This window comes from Diabrotica undecimpunctata, chromosome 2 (assembly GCF_040954645.1).
Source record: "Diabrotica undecimpunctata isolate CICGRU chromosome 2, icDiaUnde3, whole genome shotgun sequence".
Classification (NCBI taxonomy): Eukaryota; Metazoa; Arthropoda; class Insecta; order Coleoptera; family Chrysomelidae; genus Diabrotica; species Diabrotica undecimpunctata.
Window position 1 is genome coordinate 31822030 of NC_092804.1, and position 24085 is coordinate 31846114.

The window sequence follows — 24085 nt, forward strand, 5'->3', positions numbered from 1 at the left end:
TCCTTGTTCTTCGTTTTCAGACGATTGATAATCTTCCTTTATCAGATCCCGTAGTATTCGACCATATAGTCGACTCATTGAGCTTGTGACCGATATCCCTCTATAGTTTTTACAATTTCTCCTGTCACCTTTTTTATATATTGGGGTCATATATGCTGTTTTCCATTCATCTGGTGTTGGATGTCCATTAATATATTCGTTAAATATCACCGTGATCATTCTGTGTAATTTCTCTAAACCATTCTTTATTAATTCCGTAGTTACTCCCTCTGGTCCACTTGCTTTTCCATTCTTCATCCCTGCTATAGCTTTTTGAACTATGTTGATATCTATGGTAATATGCTCTCCCAGAATTTCGATTCTTGATGAATTCATATCTTCTTTAAATTCGTCTCTGTTCTCATTTAATAGATGTTTGTAATAATGTGTCCAATCCTCGGGATTTATGGGATTTAGAATCACTTTCTCGTTAGTCGGCTTCTTAACAGAGTTTATAAACTTCCACGCCTCAGTGCATTGTCGTCCTCCAATATAAGATTCTATCTCTCTGCACCTTCTATCCCATATCTCATTTTTGGAGGTCATAATTATCTTTCTAGTTTTCTTCTTCATTTCATTGTATCGGTCTTTGTCTGCGTCATCTTTTGTATTCAACCACTTATGGTATAATCTTTTCTTTTCTGTTACCGCATTTTCGACGTCTTCATTCCACCAAAGCTTGTTACTAATTTTATTTTGTTTGATTCCTAAGACCTCCTGTGCTGTTTGATGAATACTTGATATTATGTACTCATATATGCATTTGGTATTTGTTAGTGTTTCGTCAAGTTTGGAGTCCATTCGAGTCTTATATAGTGTGCGGGTGCTCTCATGAATTAAACTGGACAGATTGTATTGAGGAAGATCAATTCTTTCTAAAAGTTGTTCGTCTTGGCTTGATGAGACACTGTCCTTTAATACAATAACGGATCATAAGAAATAAATAATTGATGTCTTTATGCCCTTCAAAACTTTATAAAATCGAAACAGATAACAAGATATATGAAGATACAACTAGATGACACAGTGATACGACCTGTAATGATGTATTGTAGCGAAACGTGGACAACAACAAAGGCAAACTAAGAGCGACTACGTGTTTGGGAAAGAAAAATCCTAAGAAAGATATTTTTGCCTGTGCTTGATAGAGCTGCAGGACAATATAGGATAAGAACCAACAAAGAAGTCGACGAACTATAGGTTAACATAATAAAAGAAATATAGTCCCGAAGACTTCAGTGAGCAGGACACCTCAGAAGATATTCTGACGAAAGAATAGTAAGGCTTGTATGGAAAGAAGCCCAAACTGGGTGGTGGTGGACGAAGAGATAATATAGCAGGAGACCATAAGCTACAGGCGTGGAGAATTGGATGGACATTGCTCAACACAGAGACGCATGAAGGCATGTTGTCAAGTGGACTAAAACCAAGAGTGGGTTGTAACCCGCCACGAAGTAAGTAAGTACTATTTGCTACATTGCTATTACGGTATATGCTTTGAACGTACTGACCCATGTGCGACGCATGCGTGATTCAAGTTAATATACTCGCTGTGTTTGTTTCCATGTTTTGCTCTCTATGTTTTGTAAATAGCTACTTTAAATAAAAGCGGCCCTTCTTCCTGAAGAAGAAAAAAGGCAACGAGGATTGCGATTTATCTCCTCTATAAAATTTGGCGATAGTTATTAGCACCATTTTTGTACTCAAATAAAAATATGAATTTTATTATATTTTTTAATCACAAACATCCAGTGATTTAGATATTTTGATACGATAAAAATATTTCTGTACATTTATAAAGGGTTATATTTCAGTTTGAACTGATATTTTGATTATCTTGATTTTTCTTATCTTCCACGACTTGCGCAGTGGGGGGAGAACTGCTATCTCTGGTATCTTGATCATCGAGGAATCTATCCATGAAATCGGTAACACCAGGATGCAGAGCATATTTCTTTTTTTCCAGCCTCACCTAAAATATAACAACATTTAACTTTTCATAAATACCTAATATGTATATTACTTTGTTTATTTTTCCTAGATATTTATTTTTATATTTTCATTTTTTTGTGTCATTTTCCTAAAAAACAAATATATTGCTGCTGTTATCGTTTTTTATGTTAGATACCTATTTCATACTTGATATTTTCTATCTCAATACACTTTTTTTCTATTTCTTTACAAAAACAAAAAGAATAGATCACAAATAATAACAATATATTATAATACCACAAATATAAATCAAAATTTACGAACAAAGACTTTCTCTAGGAGGGTTAAGCTCGTCGAGTCCGTGGTGACTGTTTGATCTTATATAAAATATAATATTTAATTATGTGTAAATTTGATCCATTATTGAATGAGATAAAATTAAATTTGACGTTTTTTTTTTTATCTAAGTACTATAATTTTTTCAAAGTTTTACTATTTGAATTTATGGCCCTGGCACAATAATCCCACGCTGCCAGTGGCGGATCCAGAAATTTTTTTCAGGGGGGGTCATGTGTCTTAAGGGTGATTTTGATATAGGATTTAGATTTTTGCACCTTTACGATGAATATGATTTGTGCCTCATCTAAGGGAATCATTTTCTCAATAATTATTTTAGGCAATATGATCAATTAGAAGTTATTAAAACACAAATACCTTACGGGTGCAAACAAGGGTACAACATTAAGGGGTCTTAAAGTTAAACAAAAAAAAAATAATTTAAACCCACATAATCTATGACAGTAAAATCAAGTGTACAAGACTATTAAACCAAAGGAAAGTTATTGAAATATAAATACTGAAAAATCAAGGACTGTCAATTTAAACTAGGTATTTTAAAGACAATTAATTTAAACCCACCTATCCTATAGCTACAAAATCAAGAACAAACCAAGGATAAATAAGTAAAATCCAAAGTTAAGTCATTTCAATGCAATAACTCAATGTAAGTGTAAACATTAATGAATGTATTTAACATTCCTAATAAACTCTATCTTATCGTTGGATATTCGATATCAATTTGTAAAAACATTCATTTATTCCTTATTGCTATACGACGTGGAAACATGGACTCTCGGAATTACAAGTATGAGGCGTATAGAAGCCTTTGAAATGTGTGTTTTTAGAAGAATGCTGAAGATTTCGTGGACAGACCAATAACGAGGTGCTGAGAAGAATGAGGACTGAGAAAAAACTCCTAAATATTGTACACAACAGAAAAACGAGTTATCTAGGACATATTTACAGAGAAGAAAAATATAAGTTTCTACAACTCATAATAGAAGGGAAAGTAGAAGGAAGAGGTCCAGGAAGAAAAAAATGCTCCTGGCCGAAGAGTGTAAGAGACTGAAAAGGCATGGACACACATTCGACACTAAGAACAGCTCAAGATAGAGAGCAATTTGCTGTAGTTATAGCCACCCTTCCGCAATGATGAAGAAACCTTAAGAATAAGTGTAAACAGCATTTTATTTAAATTAATTTATTCAACAAAAAATGAAATTCAACTGAAAACGACGGAAAAGGATTTTTGGAGAAAAGCTGAAGGAAGATCTAGAAGAGAAAGGATTACCAACGAACGCATTAGAGAAATAATGGGAATCAAACGAACAATCACAGATGACCTAACAACAAAACAACTTATCTGGTTCGGACAAATACAAAGAATGGGTGAACAACGAATACCAAAGGAAATATTAAAATGGCAGCCAGAAGGAAACAGAAAACGAGGTAGACCGAGAAAAAGTTGGCAAAGTAGACAATCAATAAAGAACTGAGAGAGAGGTCCATAGAAGAAGACCTATAGAACAACCAGACTAAGTGTCGATTGGAAGTCGGAAAACGGCGGAGATCGTTATAAACCGACAAGTAGTAGTAGTAGTTAAGGAATAGTTATTTCTATAATTAGGCATATTAGGCTATAAGTGAGTAAAATATTTTTTACTCGGTATTTGAAATTTTTCTCACGAATTGTCAGCAACAGCCGGCAACGAGCGGTAAATAAAAGTTCAGTGATTAAAAATACTAAAAGAATAAGATAAGTAAATATTATATAATTTTATAAAAATGTATTCTTTTCGCCTATCCAATTTAGCAAATCGCTCTATGATTGCATCAACATCTCGAAAAATTTCAGGATGCACATTAATAAGTGCTAAACCAGTTAACCTTTCTATTTCTAAGCCAAGTCTTTAGACGCTTAAGCGTAGAACGCTCTGTTGTTGCTGCACTGATTGGCAGTGTAATTAATATTTGCAGAAATATTCTGATATTTGGATACATATGAATATCGCAGTTTTCTAATACTTCTAAAAACAATCTGGAAGTTTTCCATTATTTTGCACAACTCTTTTCCACTTTTGAATCCACAGTGAAAACTCTTGTTCTACTGTGGAATATGCAGTAAGTAGTTGGTTCAATAATATTCTGGTGTCAACAATTTTTTTAATGCAACTTTATCTTCTGGTGTGTTATCAGTTTTAGGTAAAACGACTTGAAGATTAAATAGATTCATAACTTTCGGTGAAAGTCGTTCTTCTAAATCAGTTAAGATATTGTATAGAAGGGGAAATAAATGGATCTTCGGAAATATTCTTCGCAAGAGTTAGCAGATTGGTTTTGACGACAGGTTTGACGAGAAACTATACGAGCCTCTGGGACTCAAATGCGAATTGCCAAAATTTGAAAATAGCGTAACTCTGAATTCGTGGAAGTCTTAGTCGAGGTATTACTATATTTAGAATTGTTGATTTTTTTAGAGAGCAATTTAAAAAGGCTTCCGTATAATTCTACACTTACCCCTGGAATAAATGAGTTTGAATCATTTTAACTCTTGACTTCCTGCTTATAGGGTTGATGGGTTTTAAATTATGTTTTTTTAGGATTATTTGATTGATATTTAATTTTGTTTTGGGGGTGGTCATGACCCCCGTGACCCCCCTCCCCCTTGGATCCGCCACTTCACTCTGCAGGGTTGAGGATACCTATTTTGTTTACCACTGTTTATAGGTTTCCATTGCTTTCTATCTGTGTACTGAATGGCCAACAGGTGCAGATGGGTACATATTACCATTGAAAAAAACCGAAAAATTGTTGACCCCTTTCTTCTTATACACCCCTCACTCAAGTGCTAGTTCCAGTGGTCAACAAGTTCTTTTGTTTTAGTCTAGAGCCAAACAGTTCAGCTTTTTCTTTAGTTACGCCAAGACACCTAACCAAATTGTTAAATTTGATCACATTAAACAATCTAGGATCTACGTTTTCTGTAATATATTGGATATTTTGATCATATTATTTATTTTAGTCTGGCTGTACATCAAAAAGTAGTTTGGTTTAAATAGAATTTAAATCGAGGTTCAAGACCTGCAAATCCACACCATGTCCTACTGATCTGAGAGAGGAGATAAAGCTAAGGCAGTTAGAACCTTCTTGTGTTTTGAGCAACATATCAACAATGTAAAAGTAACAATCGCCCAAATGATTTCTTGGCGCCGTCCATCTCATAAAACAAATAACATCAAATAAATAACATCAAACAAATAACATTGTTGAGAAAAACGGCAAACTGAATATCATTGATTTGGATAAAATAGACAGATGGAAAGAATACATTGAGGGACTGTTTATTGATGAAAGGACCGATCTTGGAATTTAAGAAGTAGTGACAGGACCTGACATAACTATGGACGAAATTGAACCAGCAATACGATTAGCAAAGACGATGCCTAAAAAAGCAAATGCAATAAGATGTAGTCACTACCGAACCATCAGTTTGATGAGCCATGTTTTAAAAATATTTTTTGGAATGTTGGACTCAAGGGTGTACCAAAAAATAGAAGAACAACTCAGTGACACGCAGTTTGGGTTCCGCAATAACCTTGGAACTATTTAGTATTGAGGTTATGGTGCAGAAATGCAGATATCTCAACCATTCAGTTTATATGTGTTTTATTGACTTTAAAAAGACCTTTGATCGAGTAAAACATACTGAAATGATAGCCATTCTTTAGCAGGTAAGTATTGATGATAAAAACTTACGTAACCTTAAAAATCTTTACCGGCATCAACGTGCAAACATCAGGATTCGACAGGATACTTCTAAGGAGCTTAAAATAAAAAGAGGAGTAAGACAGGGCTGAATTTTGTCCCCACTAATATTTAACATCTATTCGGAATTCGTTTTAATAAAGGATTAAATGGTCTTTAATGTGGTATTAAAATTAATGGCATCAATATTGATATTTTGAGGTATGCGAATGGCATGGTGTTAATTGCAAATAGTTACGAAGAACTTTATCATCTGAATAATAGGATTATCCCAACGTGTGATAAATATGGACGGAATCTAAACACCACAAAGACAAAGATAATGATTATCAGTAAAACACCACTACAACCAGAAATGGTGAAAGCTTATGGAGAACAACTGGAGAGAACCAGCAGTACCACTTACTTTGGTTGTAATTTCAATGAGAACTAGGACATGAGCAAAGAGTTTAGAATACGTATAGAGCAGGCCAAAGCTGCATTTTTTAAGATGAAAAAAATCTTATGTGGAAACAATATTACTTTGAGACTGAAAATTAGATTATAAGATGTTATGTGATCTCTATTCATTTATATGGTGTCGAAGTTGGACTTTGACAGATACACTTCAAAAAAAAGTTAAAGCCTTTCAAATCTGAGTGTATCCTAGACTTCTGCGAATAAGTTAAATAAATAGATTTCGTAACAAGGATATTTTGTAGTGGATGGGAAAAGTTACGGAAGTCGTAAGAACAGTCAAAAATCGCAAACTGGAATATTTTGGTCATGTTATGCGTCACCCAAAGATATAAATAATATACTTCATTTAAAAATCCAAGGCAAGATTGATAGAAGAAGTGGGCCAGGTCGAAGACGAACGTCATGACTTAAAAGACCGACATATTGGATAAAGAGATCCTCTGGATGGTTTATTCATGGATCCTCTCGATGGTTTAACGGTTTATTCTACAAAAACAATGCTTATAAACATTGTTTTTAAAATTATCTTAGCTACATTTTTTATTTGAAACATTTTTTTCTACGATGTACAGATTCTTGGTAAATCGATTTTTTTGGGTTTTTACCCCCCTGCAAGGAGTTTTTTCTAGGGGGAAACCCGGGGGTAAAAGTGGTAAACTTTTTTGCATCATTTTTGGGGTCCCAAAATTAATATTCTCTTTTTCGTATGATTTTTAGAGATTCAGTGGCATTTTTGTCTCTGGCAAATGGAGTATATACATAAAAATTCTATTAGGCGTCTAAGATTTATTCTAATCACCAAGTTTAGTTCCAAAGTATGATAAACCTTTTTTACAAAGTCCTTAATGTTTCTTTAATGTTTTTAATCCACAAATATAACAAAAACTGTCAACTGTCAACAAGAGGTTTTACAACTGCGATTAAACATTATACTGAGCATATGTATCAGAAAATAAAAGTAGGACTAAAAATACTGAAGTAAATATCTAGAATTTGGTACAATTCTAATGATTTTATGAGGTATCTTAGCAGTTTGTTTATACGATCCTTTATTTATTATAAACCAAGTATAAAATCGATGTCTACATAAAGAAAAAATTACAAGTAAATGGAAAAATTTGGATACAATCCTCCTTTATAAAAAAGAAGATAAATTAGAGCTTGAAAACTAGCCCCAATAGGTTAATTAACCATCAAAACAAGCTTTTGATTGTAGTTTCGATTTGGCCACAGATTTGGCCAATTACCATCTGAAGTATATAGAGCTCTGGTTCTTATAATAGAACTAGTAGACATGTATCATAGAGCTCTGGTTATTATTTATGTCTACTTTCACAAAGCATTTGAAACGGTAAAAACAGTCACTATCTTAAAAGCACCATCAGAGATCATAATGGACTTGACAGAGGAGTACACATTTAAACTATTAAAGTTGGGCTCAAAGGGTATTATCATTAATACATAGAAAGTAAATGATATTTGATATGCCAAAGACATTATTCTTAAAGAGGACATTTCAGGATAAGCCAGAGTTATACATTAACAACTACAGCAAATAACACAGATGGTTGGTTAATTTTAAACTATGGTAAATAAATGATAAAAAATTTCAATGAGCTAATAGAAATCAAGAAATCGTCCATAAAAGTTATGAAAAGGTCTCTGTATTAGGGCCACGAAATAAGATTAACGCGAGAAAATCAGACATTTGAGCCACTCAGAAGATTAAGTTTAGGATGGGCTGCTCTCGGCAGAATAAGAGAAAATATTTCAATCTATTTAAAAAGGAAATCTTTGAAAATGTGTATACTAGTCCTCACATATGGAGGAGAAATCTTAACTCTCACAAAAACATCAGCGAAAAGATTGAGAAGAACACAACGTAAAGTGGAGAGATCAATGTTTAAAATAATCTTGAAAAATAGACTAAAAGAACGCATCAAAATGTAAAAATTGAGATGGGCGAGACATGTTGCAGGAATGAAAAACGGCAGTTGGACAAAAGTAAATTGCATAAGTGGAGATAACGGGCAGATAAACGAAGCCAGGGAAGAACTCCCACTAGATGGACTAAGGACCTCAAAAGAATTGCCACTAATAAGATAGTAGAGGTGCAAAACATAAATTAGAGGAAATATCTAGATGACGTTCAACAATGGACAAATCAGGACTGATTTATGAATATGAATCTGAAGTATACAATCACGTAAAAAATAATAAATGACAAATATTTGACGTATTATAACTATAAATACTACATTTAATTAATAGAGTAATTATACTTTAAATACACAAACCTTGTTAGCAAATATGTCGTGTCTTTCAGACTTTTTCCATAAATAATAAAATTGTACCAACTCTCCAACAGATCTTGTGCGTACTTTGTTTTGTTGCGTCAAATAAAAATTTTTGCCAAAAGCTCGAACTCCAGCTTCAAAATTCCTGCATTCCTCCTCGGACCAAGGAGACATTTTGTCGTTATATATTGCAGTATTCATTCCTAATCTCCTCAATGCTTCTTCAACATTGTGACCGCATTGTTGTAATAGGAATAAATATTGCTCGTTGTCCCTGAGATGACTGCCATTTGGAAGTGATGGGTTTTGTATACTTGCAGCTTTTCTTAAATAGTCTTCTACATCATTAGTAGCTATGTTGTAAGGATCCCATATTAATTTGTCATCATTCTCATATGGAAGTGCGTCGCCATAGTTACATAAACCTTCCGGAACTTGAGCTTGGTAATCACTACCAACCATGATGGTTTTCACAATGGGATGAGTTTCTATATCATCAGGATTATAGCTGTAATGTGAATCATCATCTTCATTGACTTTCGATCGTAATAATCTTGAAGCATCTGGATATTTGTCATGTGAATTATCATAAAATGGCCTTAACGTTGCGTGTCTTGGAGCTTTATTCATAGATCTACGTGGACTTTCATTTTCTTGGTTCTCTGAAAGGTACAAAACTTTTTTCTTCATTCGTGACAATACATAATTTTCTCCAGACGATGATGAGTCATCTCTTTCTAGTCTTATGTCTTCAACAAAATCATTGGCTAGAGTTTCTACGGAAGAAACTGATGCATTTTCTTCCTCGTCTGTTGACATTTTATCAGCCAATCTTTTGGATCTTTCCATTATTAATTTATCTAAAAAATAAAAACCAATTACAAAACTAATTAAATACAATTATCAATTTGCTAGCAACTTTATTTTCATCTGAATGGAGCCTTTGACATACATTTAACATACTGGAATTTGACAACGGTCTAATATAAATATTTCTTCAATTTAGCATGTACATTTAATAATAATTTTTGGACAAAAACATTCATCTCTCTGTAATATACGCATTATATGACATTGTAATTGTTTGCAATGGAAAAAATATCGAAACAACCTCTGGATTAATGCATACAGCGACAGATAACCTAGACAGATTGCCGAACAACATTGGGTCTTGCTTTTCAAGTAGAAAATTAAAACTATGAAATTTAGAAGAGATTAATGCACAAACTCAATTTAACTTTAACATATAACGAGGTATCAGTGGATGCCATGAATCATTAAAAGACTCATAGCTGGTACACACATACAAGAAACGAAAGGTAACTGTTCCCAGAATATTGATATTTTAGAAAACTGAAAAGAAAATAGTGCTTGCATTTTACAGATCGATAATATACTCCAAAATAGACTATTGCAGTTTTGCCTCTTTGTCCGCTTCCAAGTCTTATCTAAAAGCCATTAATTCTGTACATAATACAAGTAATAGGATCTGCTTAGGTGTCTTAGCAGAAAGCTTGTAAGTGTGTATTATGAAGCCAATGGATCTCCTCCCTGGTTAAGAGTCTCCTCTTATATTTAGCTAGTTTATAAACCAGTCCACAAAATCCAATATATTATCTCCTAAAAAATTATATAGTATTGTCTAGCCATTTCGTTTGGTAAAATTAAGTGATCAGAATGTGCCGAGTAGTACAGACAATATTTATATAATAAATTTGGATTAAATGTTTTTTTATAGAAGCCGTCTGTTATAAACCGGCCATACGACAGCCAGCTGGCTTATTGTACATCTTCCACTCCTTCATCATACCCATTCCAGGATTCTTATACAGGTCTAGTGTATGGGTGTCATATATTTTTGGAGTCACTTTGTTGTATCCAAAAAATGTTTATCGTATAAGACCAAATGTCCCGCAGTCATGCAGAACGTGGTTGGCTATTTCAGGTTCTCTGCTACACAATATAAAGCTCAGGTCTCCATGAAACAGTCCCATTATATACAGGTATCCTCTGACTGGCGCATGTACAGTAGGAAAGACTGTTATGGCTCTGAGCATATTCGAGCTTGTTTTCCGCAGTACTTCAGCCCTATTATCACATTGTCATCCAATATATATTTTACCATGTATTTTACCGGGTACATTCTTCCATTAAGAGCTATGTTACTTTCGGATCCAGGCTTTTTTCGGTCGCGGGCGATGCTTTTTGGAACTCCCACGGCCTGCTCTGGAGCAAAGTATTTTGTAGCTGGTGCTCTTCTGCCAAGTACATCAGATTTTTCACTACTGTATATTCTTCGGTAACCTGGAACATATACCAGTGTGACACTGTTATATTTCGTCAGTCTGCCGAACTCCTCTTCTTATTCCCACATTATCCTAGGGTCCACCTTGGGGTATATGAGTGCCCCCATAGCTGCTTGTATATCTGTGCACATATTTATCAGCTTCAGTTCGAAAAACCTTATGTTCTTTGCTTTTGCACAATGCAAAATTGAAAACTAGGGGGGTATATTTTCCTAGTGGAATAAAAATCTTTAAATTTTCACCACGGAAATGGTAAAACATTCCTCACCTCTAACCATAAATTCAAATTTATGCCCCAACATCTCACAGCACCGCATATGACATATATTTATTCTATTTAGATCTAAAACATCTAACGAAAAACATAAAAAAACATTAAGTCAACATAATATTACTCGACTTTAACGCCCAAGTCGGTAAAGGCAAAGTAGAAGATATTGTAGGGAATTATGGTCTAGGAATAAGAAACGAAAAATAAGACGAATTAGTATAATTTTACCAAGAGAAAGAACTAGTCATCACATACACTTTTTATAAATTACCAACAAGGAGACTTTATACATGGAGTTCAAGAGGAGAGACAAGGAAAATAATCTAATAAGAAATCAAATCGATTACATTCTTGTTGAACTTTTAGAAATGGAATAAAAAGGGTGAAAACATATTCTAGTGCTGATCCAGACTCCGATTACAATCTACTTCTTGCCAACGTTAAGGTTAAATGACTTGGATGTCAAATATCCATTGTAAAGATAGCGGAAGTGATTGTAGAAAGTATTCTAGTAGTAACTGATATGTATACATGAGCTTGAAATCCAGACAAAAGAAATAAAAAATAAAAATGCCGCACTTCTAGAATCCTTATTTTTACGTCATATTAATTTTACAATACCACACCACTTGGATCCAAGGAAGTTGGTCAGCATTCTACTTAACTTGGATAGAATTTGTTGATACAAGTGTACTTGGATGAACAGGTGACACGATCAATGTAGCCTCCAAGTGTTTCGCGAACAACGTCCAAGCAGACTTTAACCAAGTACAATTGGATCGTGTCAACCCGCCTTTACCCAAGAAAAAAAGTCTTTTAAGTTAATCAACAGCGTATTTATAAAAATTGTAAAGGAAAATTTGACAACACACTGCTTGGATTTAGAGGTGGAATGGGGACAAGAGAGGTATTGTGCGCAATTACGGTACAATTACAAAAATGCAGGAGATGTAATAAAAACGTATTCATATTTTATATAGATTTCCAAAAAGCGTTTGCCAGAGTTTAATATTGTAAACTCATACATGCATTAAAACACGTACACCTAGATCCCAAGAATATTAATTTATTCAAAAATTTATCAGCTACACTGCAACAAAACAGCGGTTCTACAGGTGGAAAATGTACTCTCTGAGTGGAAATATTCTACCTAATACAGTTAGATTAAGATGAGGAGATAAAGAACAGAATTGATATACCTCGAAAAGGATTTATAAAATACAAGTCAATATTTACAAAAGGTTATGTATGGTCGCAACTGCTGTATGCGATAGAATCTTGGACTTTAAAAGCTCAATCAGTAAAAAAAATGGAGGAGTTCGAAATGTGGCTATTCTTAAAATTCCTTGGACTGTAAAAGTCTTAAACTAAAAAGTGTTAAGAAGAATTGGACATGACAGAAAGCTTATGAACACAATTAAAATAAATAAAACATTGTATCTAGGCCACATACTTTGAAACGATAAATACTCTCTTCTACACGTCATCATGCAAGGAAGACTATAGGAAAGAAAAGGCTTGGGAAGAAAAAAGAAATCTTGGTTGAGAAATATCAGAGATTGGACCAACCTCAGTGTTGAACAAAAATTTCACGTTGCAAAAGATAGGAAAGCGTTACAATAAGTGATCACTAACCTTTGTTAGACGACGTTATAATAAGAAGAAGTTTTAGACCCAGTCATATACCAAGTATAACCCTGTGGTCTGGGTCGAGTGCTTCCTCTGTCCCCTGCCTCTCGTGGGCAAATGTCCACTTGTAAAGGTCCTTTAGGCCCTGGGTACCATGTGATCAGAACTCATCATCCATTTGTTATCCCTGATATCATTTATATTGATGCTATATCGTGATCTAACCGTTCCGTTGCTCAGGTTTTCTCGTAGTCTATAATATTCCATTTTCACCTCCCCCTTATAACTCTGTGTACAGGCGGAAAGTCCAGTAGGACTTTCATAATTGCCGTTGGTGTACACCTCATAGACCCTGTGATACCAAGGCCAGCAAGTCTTCGCACCTTGCTTTGTTTAAGGATAGCAATTTTTGCTGCACCTTTGGCCACCATACCACTGATGCATAAATGTAATTGAACGGGTTTACCACCATGTAGTAAATCCAATATAACAACACATTTGTCCATGACTGGCTTACTGCTTTCGTGGTTATTGATTCTATTTGCTGATTCGAAGTCTAATATTACTCCAGGACTCTTTACTTTACTCACCATATTTAGTTGTGTACCATTTGGGCTTAGGATATCCAATCCCACTAAAGTCTTTCTTCTGGCAAGTTTTATGATTTTGGACTTCGGGGGGCCCTAAATTTAAAGTCTATTCTGTAACTATAGCCGAAGCCTGCTGCATTCTATCTCTGACTGTATAACAAGTATTAAGTCAATTTTAAGGAGAACCACCCCCATGTGGCAAAGAAAAAAAAATGCGTTTCTACTGGATAACATGGATGCCCAAAATCTGTGACTACGAGTATAATGAATAAAATTATGCCCTATTCACCCTATTTCTCAGATATGTAAAAGCCATAAGATCTCTTATTATTTTTTTCAAAGATTTTCGTCCTTTTCGGCTATTTCGAGAAGATGAATTTGACTTGAGTAGAACAACAATGATTTTGTGGTGTGTAAAGGGGTAGTGGTACAGTAAAGTTGGTACACACCGGTAACCTGAGCAATCCCACTGGAGATTGTGTAAGCAACCTACATCCCAGAAAGATAAATGGACATGATTATTCATTTAAAATTTAAAACCTGGAATGTGCAAACCCTCTTAAACTGCAGGAAATCAGATGGAAAAGCCAGGGAGAAATTCGTAAAAATAAGTTTTCATTATACTACTCTGGAAATAAAATGAGACAAGGGGAAAGAGGAGTAGGGTTTATAGTATCCAAATGACTGCGAAAAGCCATTATCGCATTTAGACCAATATCAGATAGAATTTGCACCATAAGACTCAAAGGAAAACTGCATAACGTGACTATGGTTAATGTATATGCACCGACGGAAGAGGCTGACGAAGATGATGTTGAAAGATCATATGGGGAACTTCAGAAAGTATGTGATAAAATTCAAGGATACGATATTGTTATAACATTAGGCGACTTTAACGCTAAGCTGGGGAAAGCAGAAACTTTCCTAAACATATTTGGATAATATAGTTTGCATAATGAAACCAGTCAAAATGGACTTAGGATTGCACAATTTGCAACAGCAAATAATTATGTAGTTCTCAGCACTAACTTGCAGAGAAAAGATATCCATAAAGGAACATGAAAAATACCAGGTACCAATGAAGCCAATCAAATTGACCACATCCTCATCTCAAAAAGACAGGCAACAGACATATATAATGTCAGACCGTATTGCGCAGAAAACTCTGACTCAGATCACTATCTTGTGGGGGCAAAATTGCGGTACAAAATAGCGACAGTGGCAAAAGGGAAAAATGGAATGTTGAAGGATTCAAAAGTTCAACAAAGACACAAGAATATCAAAATTCTTTTCAAATAAAACTCAACAGAACCAAAGAGGAAGATACTGCAGAGGAAGGATGGAGACAATTAAAAACAATAATAACGGAAACTGCAGATGAAACTGTCGAAAAAGCCAAAAGGCAAAGAAATGTGGAATGGTATGATCATGAATGTAGAACTGCAGTAGAGGAAAAAACGCCAGCTAGGATTAACCAACTTTAAAGAAAAACAAGAAATAGCAGAGAAATTTATAACGAAAAGAAAATACAAGCGACTAGAATATGCAAAAAAAGAGAGGCTTTGAAAGAACAAGTACAAGAAATTCTAGAACATAACAACAGACACGAGAGTAGTAAATTCTTTAATAGAATAAAAGAAAGCACACAGTCATTTAGACCAAAGTTGACAACATGCAAAGACAAGGACGGAGAACTCCTAACAGAGAAACAAAATATTATAATGAGATGAAAAGAATACTTTGAATGAAATGAATGAATTAGATGAAAATCCAAGTTATGAAGAATTATTTCAAATAATAAAGAAACTAAAAAACAGTAAAGCGCCAGAAACGGGAGGAGTTTCGGCAGAACTGTTCAAAAATGGAGGACCCGAATTCTGGGGAAGAATTCACTACTTGATAACGTTTGTATGGACCAACGAGCAACTGCCGGAGGAATGGGCAGTTTGTCTTATACAGCCAATATATAAAAAAGGAGATAAGAGGGAATGCCAGAATTACAGAATTAATTATAAAGACCTACGAAATCTAGAAATACCAAAAAAATATATCAGCCTCATAAAAATAACGTTGCAGGGTTCAAACGCCGCAGTTAGAGTAGATGAAGAACTGTCTCCCCTGTTTAACATCCACATGGGGGTGAGACAGGGAAATGCACTTTCAACCATGCTGTTTAACCTAGGTCTTGAAGCAGTCATCAGAAAAACCAATGTAAGCGGCCATTTAAATACCAAAACAGTACAAATTACTGCATATGCAGACAATGTCGCGATTATTAGTAGAAGTATGACACGACTAATGGAAACGTTCAAGGAAATTGATGCTGAAGCGCAAAAAAGAGGGCACATAAAGAGATATCTGGGCACATAAATCAATCAGAAGAATTCCGTAAGTAGCGAAATTAATGCACGTATTTTCAGTGGAAGTCGTACACACTATGCTAATAAAAGATTAATGACATCAAAATTATTAGAAAAAAGAACGAAAATGACTATCTACAGAACTTTGATTAGACCCGTAGTAATCTATTGTTGTGAAACCTGGGTAATAACGAAAAAAGAGGAAACCCAACTCGGGACATTCGAGAGAAAGATACTGAGAAAAGTATATGGCCCGGTGCAAGAGGAAGACGGAACCATACGGTTAATGAACTGAATGAAGGGTATGACATTGTAATATTTGTGAAAAATCAAAGACTGTCATGTCTGAGACATGTTCAGAGACAAGAAGACACGAAAACGACAAAGACGATGTTACAGTGGAAACCAGTAGGAGGGCGGAAAAAAGGAAGGCCCAGGATGAGATGGTTGGATGACGTGGAAGACGAACTGAAAACCATGAATATAAGACAATGGAGGAGAAGGGCCCAAGAGAGATCTGAATGCAAGGACATAGCCAGACAGGCAAATACCCATCCAGGGTTATGATGCCAAAAGAAGAGAAAGAAGAAGAAGAACAATGAAATCATTGCTAATTTGACCTATTGTTGAAATAGGTTTACAGGAGAAAAAATATTTTTATGGTTTTTCTTGCATGTTGTTTCTTATTGTTACGAGCTATTAAACAACCCTTGTAACCTCGAAAACAAAGTAAACACTATTATATAAAACATTTTAATTATCAGATGAGGTCATCATGCATTCCTATCAATGAACCGCACTGTAAGGCTCGTGCCAAATCATGAAACTTATGCACCTATACAACATAAAAAATAAAGAAAAGCAATATCTATATTTTTGTATGTATAATATTATACTTCAGAATTAAAACTAATTAAAAATTAATATTTATGTAATGACATATTTAAAATGTTCATAATTGTGACATATATTAGATCACGGAAAGATTGATTAACCCCAATAAAAGATGTTTCTGCAATAAGACACACATCTAAAGTTTTAGGATACTCTTATATAAAAAATATATTAACTTACCCTGTTTTGATTGTTGTATTTGTAGTGAAACACTAGTATTGAAAGTAAATTTAGTCTATCTCAGTTTCCGTTCTAATATCCACATTTTTGCTGTACATTTTAATAAATCTTTGTCCGTAACTGGATGTGTATTTACGTACCGGCTTAAATTTATTAGGTCAGGATCAATATCCACCCCAATAGCGAGGGTAAGGGCGCTGTGAAAGAGGGTTACTTGCTAAATGTTGTAGAGTATGAAACCCGTCGACGATAGATGGCGTAATAATGTCTACGGCAAAAATAAATATAAGCAAAAATAGTAATATAAATAATATAAGCATTATAAATAATGTAAACTATATTAACATCATAATTGTAAAAAATATCGAAGTAAATCGTAAAACAAAAACAATATGTAAATTATTAAAGTTTCTTTCGTTAAAAGCTGGGAGCACGGAGCACAATGAAACGCAAATTTGTTTTTTATTTTTCCTGTTTTTGCATGTAGGTATATCAGTTTGTATATCAGTTATCATGTTAAGTCATAAAAACTGTTAAAATTAGAAAGATTCAATATCTGGGTCATATAATGAGGGACGAGAAGTACGTACAGTAAAACCTCGATATAACGGAATACTTGGGGGGAGGGGGTGTCCGTTAAAGCCGAAAGTCCGTTATATAAAAATATGGTTAAAATAAATCAAAATAATTTTTTTTTAAATATATATGTACACTGTAATTAGATACAAAATTCTATTTAAGTAATTATCTTCGAACATTCGTCGTGAAGTGACGTTGCTGTAGATATCGACACGCTTGCTGTCGGTAATCCCGTTTTAAACAAGTTTCGTTTGCACTTTCCATGTTTGCTGATTTTCTATGATCAACTCCCTAAATACAGTTTAACTATTTGACGAATAATCAATAAATGTTATTAGATCGTCGAGATGCGATCTTACCTCTGATAACTTCATTTTTAACAGTCTTGTTTTGTCGTCTTGTTTGCTATCTTTACTTCCGTCCTCATTTTTTAGGTTCATAACTTCATCTGCTATTTCACTTTCAGTCATGATGTTATACCCAGGGTCACCTTCATCTACTTCTAGCCATTATAAAACATCTTCCTCAGCTATATGTTCTCCGGCAATATTATGTATTGTCCTACAGAAATCAGTAACTTTCAACCATTCTAAATCTATGTCTGCATCTTGGCCATCAAACCAATTCTTCCAACCATTTTTTAATGTTTGCTCTTTCACCTCCTCCCATGCTACAGCAAAACTAAAAATTGTTGATTATAAATTGTGAGACCTTAAGTTTTGCAAGGTACGCTGCCCTCTTGTATCTTCTGCATTATCTCCATCGTACAATACAACCATTAATTCGTCTAAAAACTGTGTGCGATATATTCGTTAGGCTGCCAAAATTATTCCCCGATCCATGGGTTGAATAAGCAATGTTGTATTTTTTGGCAAAAACATACACCTAAAGTTTCCATCTTCTGAACGTAGAATATTTTCAGAGGGGTGAGCAGGAGCGTTGTCTAAAAGCAATAAACATTTCACCTCTTCTGGCGGTATTCCCAATTTCTTCTCTTGAAATTTTCTCACTGAAGGTACAATTTCTTTGAAAAACCAATGTTTGAAAATATCTGAGGTGAACCATGCCTTTTTAGAGCTATAGTATAAAACGGGCGTATGATGCATCATGTCTTTTAAAACTCTAAGTTTACGAGATTTGCCAACCACTACAGGAGGCAATCTGTGCGATCCATCAGCGTTAGCACAAAGCAGTGCCGAGATCCTATCCTTGATGATTTTTCTTCCAGAATCCGATTTTTCATATTTGGAGGCTCGTGCGCTTTCAGGCAAAGTACGCCATAACAAACCAGTTTCGTCAACATTGTAAATCTGAGATTCTAATAGCATTTCGTTACTTGCTTATATGTGCTACTAATTTTTGCCTAAAAGGTTCTCTTTCTTCTTCTGGTGCAGTTAAAGCTTCGCTGTAAATTCTTTTATTCATGATTCAAGCGCCAGAGCCATCCATCAGTTGCTCTGAATAGCATGTCCAATGTCCATATGATTTGCTAATTTAATTGCAGCAAATTTCAATTCGACTGTTCGAACCGGGATCCCACTAGAACGTTGTTGGCCATACCATTTTAAGATTTCTTCTTCCAGTGAAGTTTCACGAGCCAATTTCATTCGTTTTTTAAGATTGCTGTGCTCTCCTACATCACAAATTAATGCAAATTTATTTATTTTGCTTTTGTTTTTTTATTTCCGAAAGTTTGCTTTTTTATACCATATTGATCACATATATAAGACACAGACGCTCCAGACACCAACTTTTGTATATTCTCTAGTCTCTAGTTTTTGATTCATCGTTACATTGATTATTTTCCGTTTGTCCCTATTTAAAGGGTGAGAATACGAAAATTTTAACTTATTTACTGGCGTTTACTAAATGTGTTCATTCACAACGAATAAACAAGCGTTTATTTTTCAGCAAAAAAATATATACATATTACTATTAGAAATGTGTTCTCTTATGCTAAATTTTATTGAAATTCTTTGTGAAATACAGTGGTATGGGACGGGTTTAGCATGTGTAATATTAACAGTATGTTTTTATTTTTTTTACATTTGACCGGATTTTTTGTCCGTTATATCCGAAGTCCGTTAAATAGAGGTCCATTATATCGAGGTTTTACTGTATTACTTAAATTAATTATGCAAGGGAAGATACAAGGGAAGAGAAACCCAGGACGACGCAAAATATCCTGGCTAAGAAATTTGAGAGAGTGGTTCGGTTGCAGCTCATTAGAATTATTCAGAAGCGCGGTCAATAAAATTAAAATAGCGATGATGATTTCCAACTTCCGATATTAAAAGGAACCTGAAGAAGAATATCAGTTTGAAATGTGTTTTAAAAGATGCCCTTAGGTACTATTAACAGACTTATAGTAGCATCAAAAACCTTATTATTAACTATTTTGAGTAATAATCAATTTAAGTTTAAAAAAAATGTTTCACTGTGCCTCACCACTGGGGCACAACATACCATACATAGGGGTACAATAATAAACCAATAAGTTTTATTCCAGTAATAAAAAAATAATTCAAACGTTGAATATAGTAGTTAGCAAATATTTAAATTAGTAAAGTCGATTCCAAAAGAAATATATTGTTTTTGGTTTTGGATTGCATCTTATTCCTATTTTTAGCGACTATTCATACATCTGGAACTGGTGACTATACAAAAGTGTCATGTCCTTTTTTTCTAAAAAACTTCACTTCGAAATCTCCGCTCGTATTGTTTTCTTTCATAACAAGTCCAACGTAGAACTTACTATTATGGCTGTTTAATTTATATTCCACCAGTACATAATCATTTTTAATGGGTGACCTATCCAGATCTATGAATTTGTCTTCATTAAGAATGAAAATGTCTTCAATGGCGTCCAAGTTGTCATCAGTCTCAATATAATTGACTACATCTTCTTCTTTAGATTAAGACTGAACTTCTTCGATTTTTTTGGATTTCTGCCTAGTGTCCTTATGTGTCTTAGTGTCTTTTTGCTATTGATACCGCCGCTTTATGGGCAATTGCAGTCATTTCTGGAGTACTGGTTGCTATCATGCTTTTTCGTCTTGCTCGACCGTTTCTATTGTTTTTCCTACTCCCTGCCTTGGAAAATCCTCTAAAATCTTCAGGTCCAGATAAGGAAATTTTTACATTACTAATGGTAGTAGAAGTACTGGGGTCTTAAGAGTTGGTATTGAAACTTGAAGAGTTGACATCTGCATAGATTTCCATTGTTGAGTTGTTGATGTTTTCAGCAGGAGCATCACCTGACGGTGGATCCTCTTTTACCTGACAAGTAGCTGGCAAGTCCGCCATTGGTCGATCGGTAACGTAATTACATGAATAATCAGCATCGGTAAAAACATATCTGTCATATGGGTAAATCCCTGTTTTCTTAAAAGCAGCAGTAATGTTTGATGGAGTCATTCCTCTCTCGTGAGCAATCTTTACAAAACCGGCAACATTGAAAATATTTGCTGTTTGTCCAGGGTGCTGCATCATCATACAATATTGCAGGATTGTAATACTTTTTGAATGACTTAAACACTCCAACGTCTAACGGTTGCAATTTATTGGTGAAATGTGGTGGAAATTTCTTTGCGCAAATTAAGTGCCTCCAATGATTAATGACTTTCGTGATTGTCGCATAATATCAGAGTGGGCGATTGCATGCTGCTTTTTGAGTGGTGGATGAAATGTTTAATAACTTCAACAAATATTACAGAAGTCATCCAGCCTGATGGATTTGCCTTGCCAAACCGAGGGTACCAGTGGGGGCTTCCTGCACCATGCGAGGCTTAAAGTGTACACGTGGAAATATCATGAATGGGGGGTGGAATATAGTTGCCGCTCGCTGATGAGATGAAACAACAGGTTGTCACATTAGTACCCTTCTCAGCGCACTAGTGCACTTGCTGATCTGCTTAGCTCCTTTGTCCTCAAATTGTCAAAAAACACTTCTACATTTGCCCTTGTATAAGAAGTAGCTCGGGACAAACTACAGCCCTTAGGCGTTCTTTGGATAGCGGGGGAAATACTCTCTCAGTTTATTTTCTTGTTCTACATTAAACACTTGTCGGACATTGTAGTGCGAAACATACATTAAATTTGTATCACACTCATTGTCTTTTTTCTTTTTTACATACCTAGATAATGTTACGTAGTTTACATTTTTTAATTCTGCTGCCCGCCTAATGGAGTGGTCTTGACAAACGAGCTCTACTGCATCTTTCTTGTCAGTCTCGAGAAACAAACCTTTATTGGTTTTTCTCCGGCGATTTCGAACCATATTGGAATAAAAATAAAAATATAATTTTAATTTAATATTAATGGAGCACCTTGAAACAACACCCAAGGTGCCCCGTCGAGTTTTGTTTCATTGTACCCCAAACGTCCATATTTTCTACTTTATGCCAAATTCACAAAAAAACATAACAATTATAATAGTGTTGCCCAAAATCGGTCTTGGTCTAGCAGTATTGGTCTTGTTCTTGCGTTTTTGCAAGACCAAGACCAAGACCAAGACCGCCTAATTTTAGCAAGACCAAGACCAAGACTGACCATGCAAGATTTAAGCAAGAACAAGACTAAGCCTGGGAGACTCTTGCGTCTTGCAGTTAGGACTGAGTGTGGTTTTAGCGACTATAGTAGTTCGGGTATTTGCTTAAAGACTCTATGAGATGCAAAAAAATATGCAATAAAATTTGAAAAACTGGACTTATGCGAATTACAAAATATACCATATACATACATACCGAATTAAAATATTCATTAAAAAAAATCGGTTGCCTGTAAAGTCGGTTTTACGGGCGAAGATTTTACGTGACAACGTCTTTTTCTCGGTAGAATATTTATTGATATGAATATTATTAAATTGCACAATAGTTGTTTGCAGTTGAAACGCGCTGTTTCTTCTCAATCGACTGAATTACGATTGATTGCAGAGTGATTTAAACTAATAATTTACTTAACACTATCAACATTTGTCAATAGTATGACATAACCTATAAACTCAGTTTCTCGACTTTTGTGTCAATCTAACAATTAATCAATCAATCATAGTTTACGATAATGAAATATTAGTGTACAATTATTTACCTTTATTGTTGTAGTTGTTGTAAATGACGAATCTAAGCACTCCACATTTTCACTACAGACACAGCTGACGATACTTTAACCACACGTGTGAACTTGTATTATGACGCTTTCTCGGTTTTCCAACGCCAAGAACGCTAGAGAAAGACAGAGACACAAGCACGCACCGATTCAACGCGCCTAATTCTCTAGTGCTGCGCGCGCAGCGGACCGATCATGTTTGAGTGGGAGAGAGACGCAAGGCATTCGCCGGTCCGGTGGGCCTCTCTCTCGTTCGGTGACTCATCGTAACAGACGTGAGCGGGCGTTACACTTTTTCATGAGTGACTCCGAGCCACAACCTAATTTAAGACGTTGTCACGTCAAAAAACACATTTGACACGTGCTCAGAGATCATAATTACAATGTAAAAATAAAATATTTTGTACATTTTCCTTTTCAGACTTCTTCGCTCTGAAATTAATTGTACATATTTTGAGAATAGCCGCTCTCTAATCACAAAAATAATCTTCTTGCATTGCGACGCCGACACTCGACACTTCGACAGTAATATCGTATCGATATTTTTTAAAATTAGCTAGTCAGGAGTAATTTAAATAAACAAATCTTATCGGCCTAAGGCTATAAATTGTTTCTGCTGAGTGTGCAATGAGATCATTTGGTTAAAGAAAATTTGCTGAAAGAGTCAAAAGTAACGAGACAAATTAATAACAGATAATGTCGCCTACCATGTAAACAAAATACCGAAGTAACGATATATATTATAATTCTCGGTTTGTTATTAGATACTTAGGGTATTGGATAGTAACGAACATAAATTATAGTAGTATAGTAATTACTTTTTCGACATCAATTAACTTCATTCCCAATTGAGCTTTCCTTTGAGTCTAATGTAATAATTGTTTTTCATCTAATCCTTGTTGTTCCCGGAGTGACAAGTTTACAATTTGACATGAGGGACAAAGATTCAAATAGTTCTAGTCGGAGTAATGAGCGTTGGAGTTATAGATCTAAAAGCCCTAAAAGCAAATTTGATGAGTTTTTCGAAATAATTTATGCATCCCAAATTATTTTGTGTAAATTGTGCCTACATAGGAAGGTTGAAATGAAAATGAACACCAGAATCACGTCAGGTTTAAGGAAGCATCTAATATCTTTTCACAAAAAGGAATTACAAATATTTCTTCCTGAAAAACCAAAATTTTTAATAACCGCTAGAAAAAGTGGAGATGTAAAAAATATACTTATTACCTTATTACCAATTACATAAATTATCTACCTACTATTTTAGTTTGGTAAATTAATGTATTTATTAAGTAGGTATCTCCTTAATTTAAAACAACTTCTTTTGATTATCATT

General features: G+C 34.6%; 1 protein-coding gene across 1 annotated transcript in view; it reads right to left on the bottom strand.

Moving 5' to 3' along the window:
• Positions 1 to 1755: 1755 nt before the first annotated feature.
• Positions 1756 to 24085, bottom strand: part of LOC140433264 (mesoderm induction early response protein 1-like) — a 47840-nt gene continuing 25510 nt past the window's right edge. The window contains exons 2-4 of the mRNA XM_072521298.1: positions 17062 to 17329; positions 8832 to 9691; positions 1756 to 2011 (exon numbers count right to left, since the gene is read on the bottom strand). Of these exons, the coding sequence (XP_072377399.1) occupies positions 1850 to 2011; positions 8832 to 9680 (1011 nt within the window). The 5' untranslated portion in view covers positions 9681 to 9691; positions 17062 to 17329 and the 3' untranslated portion in view covers positions 1756 to 1849. The remainder of the gene's footprint in view (positions 2012 to 8831; positions 9692 to 17061; positions 17330 to 24085) is intronic.